The following is a 598-nucleotide window of genomic DNA, read 5'->3' as shown; positions in this document are numbered from 1 at the left end:
CAGATCAGTTTTCTCCTGACACATTTAGGATCCTGTCGCTCTGGGAAGTGAATAGTTTGTGAGAAGATTCTGGTTGAAGCTGCACACAGACATGATCACATTATACACTTTGCTGTCCCACCCTGACAGCAACTCGTGACATCAGCCTAGAAGTGACGTCACACGGAGAGGAAGTTATACAGACCTCAGTAAACCTGCACAAAGACACATCCCCACCCCCCTTCGGTATCCGGTTCCCACACTCACTGATCCGAGCCTCCAGACTCCCCTCCTCCATCCTCCGCCGCCACACCGGACACTTCCCTATCCTATCACTAACTTCCGCCAGTACCACATACAACTGACGTCACTTCCGCCAGTACCAGATAAATCTGACGTCACGTCCGCCAGCACTTTCCTACCGCAACAATTCTTTCTGCGCATGCCTATCAGATTCTCATGCTTCCGAGTTTCTTTCTTATGCATTCCCGAAATACGACCAACAGAGGGAACCAAACTACGTCCATCCCACCTCCAGAGGGAGTAAAACTAGCTCCATCCCACCTCCAGAGGGAGTAAAACTACCTCCATCCCACCTCCAGAGGGAGTAAAACTACCT

The 598-nt window shown here is 50.7% G+C and overlaps 1 protein-coding gene across 1 annotated transcript in view; it reads right to left on the bottom strand.

Moving 5' to 3' along the window:
* Window positions 1–352, bottom strand: part of GGA1 (golgi associated, gamma adaptin ear containing, ARF binding protein 1) — a 21,852-nt gene extending 21,500 nt beyond the window's left edge. The window contains 1 exon segment of the mRNA XM_018574563.1: window positions 247–352. Coding sequence (XP_018430065.1) covers window positions 247–277 — 31 coding nt within the window. The 5' untranslated portion in view covers window positions 278–352.
* Window positions 353–598: the final 246 nt, after the last annotated feature.

Source organism: Nanorana parkeri, unplaced genomic scaffold (genome assembly GCF_000935625.1).
Source record: "Nanorana parkeri isolate BGI_ZX_2015 unplaced genomic scaffold, ASM93562v1 scaffold3045, whole genome shotgun sequence".
Lineage (NCBI taxonomy): Eukaryota > Metazoa > Chordata > Amphibia > Anura > Dicroglossidae > Nanorana > Nanorana parkeri.
This window is presented reverse-complemented; position numbering and strand designations above follow the sequence as displayed.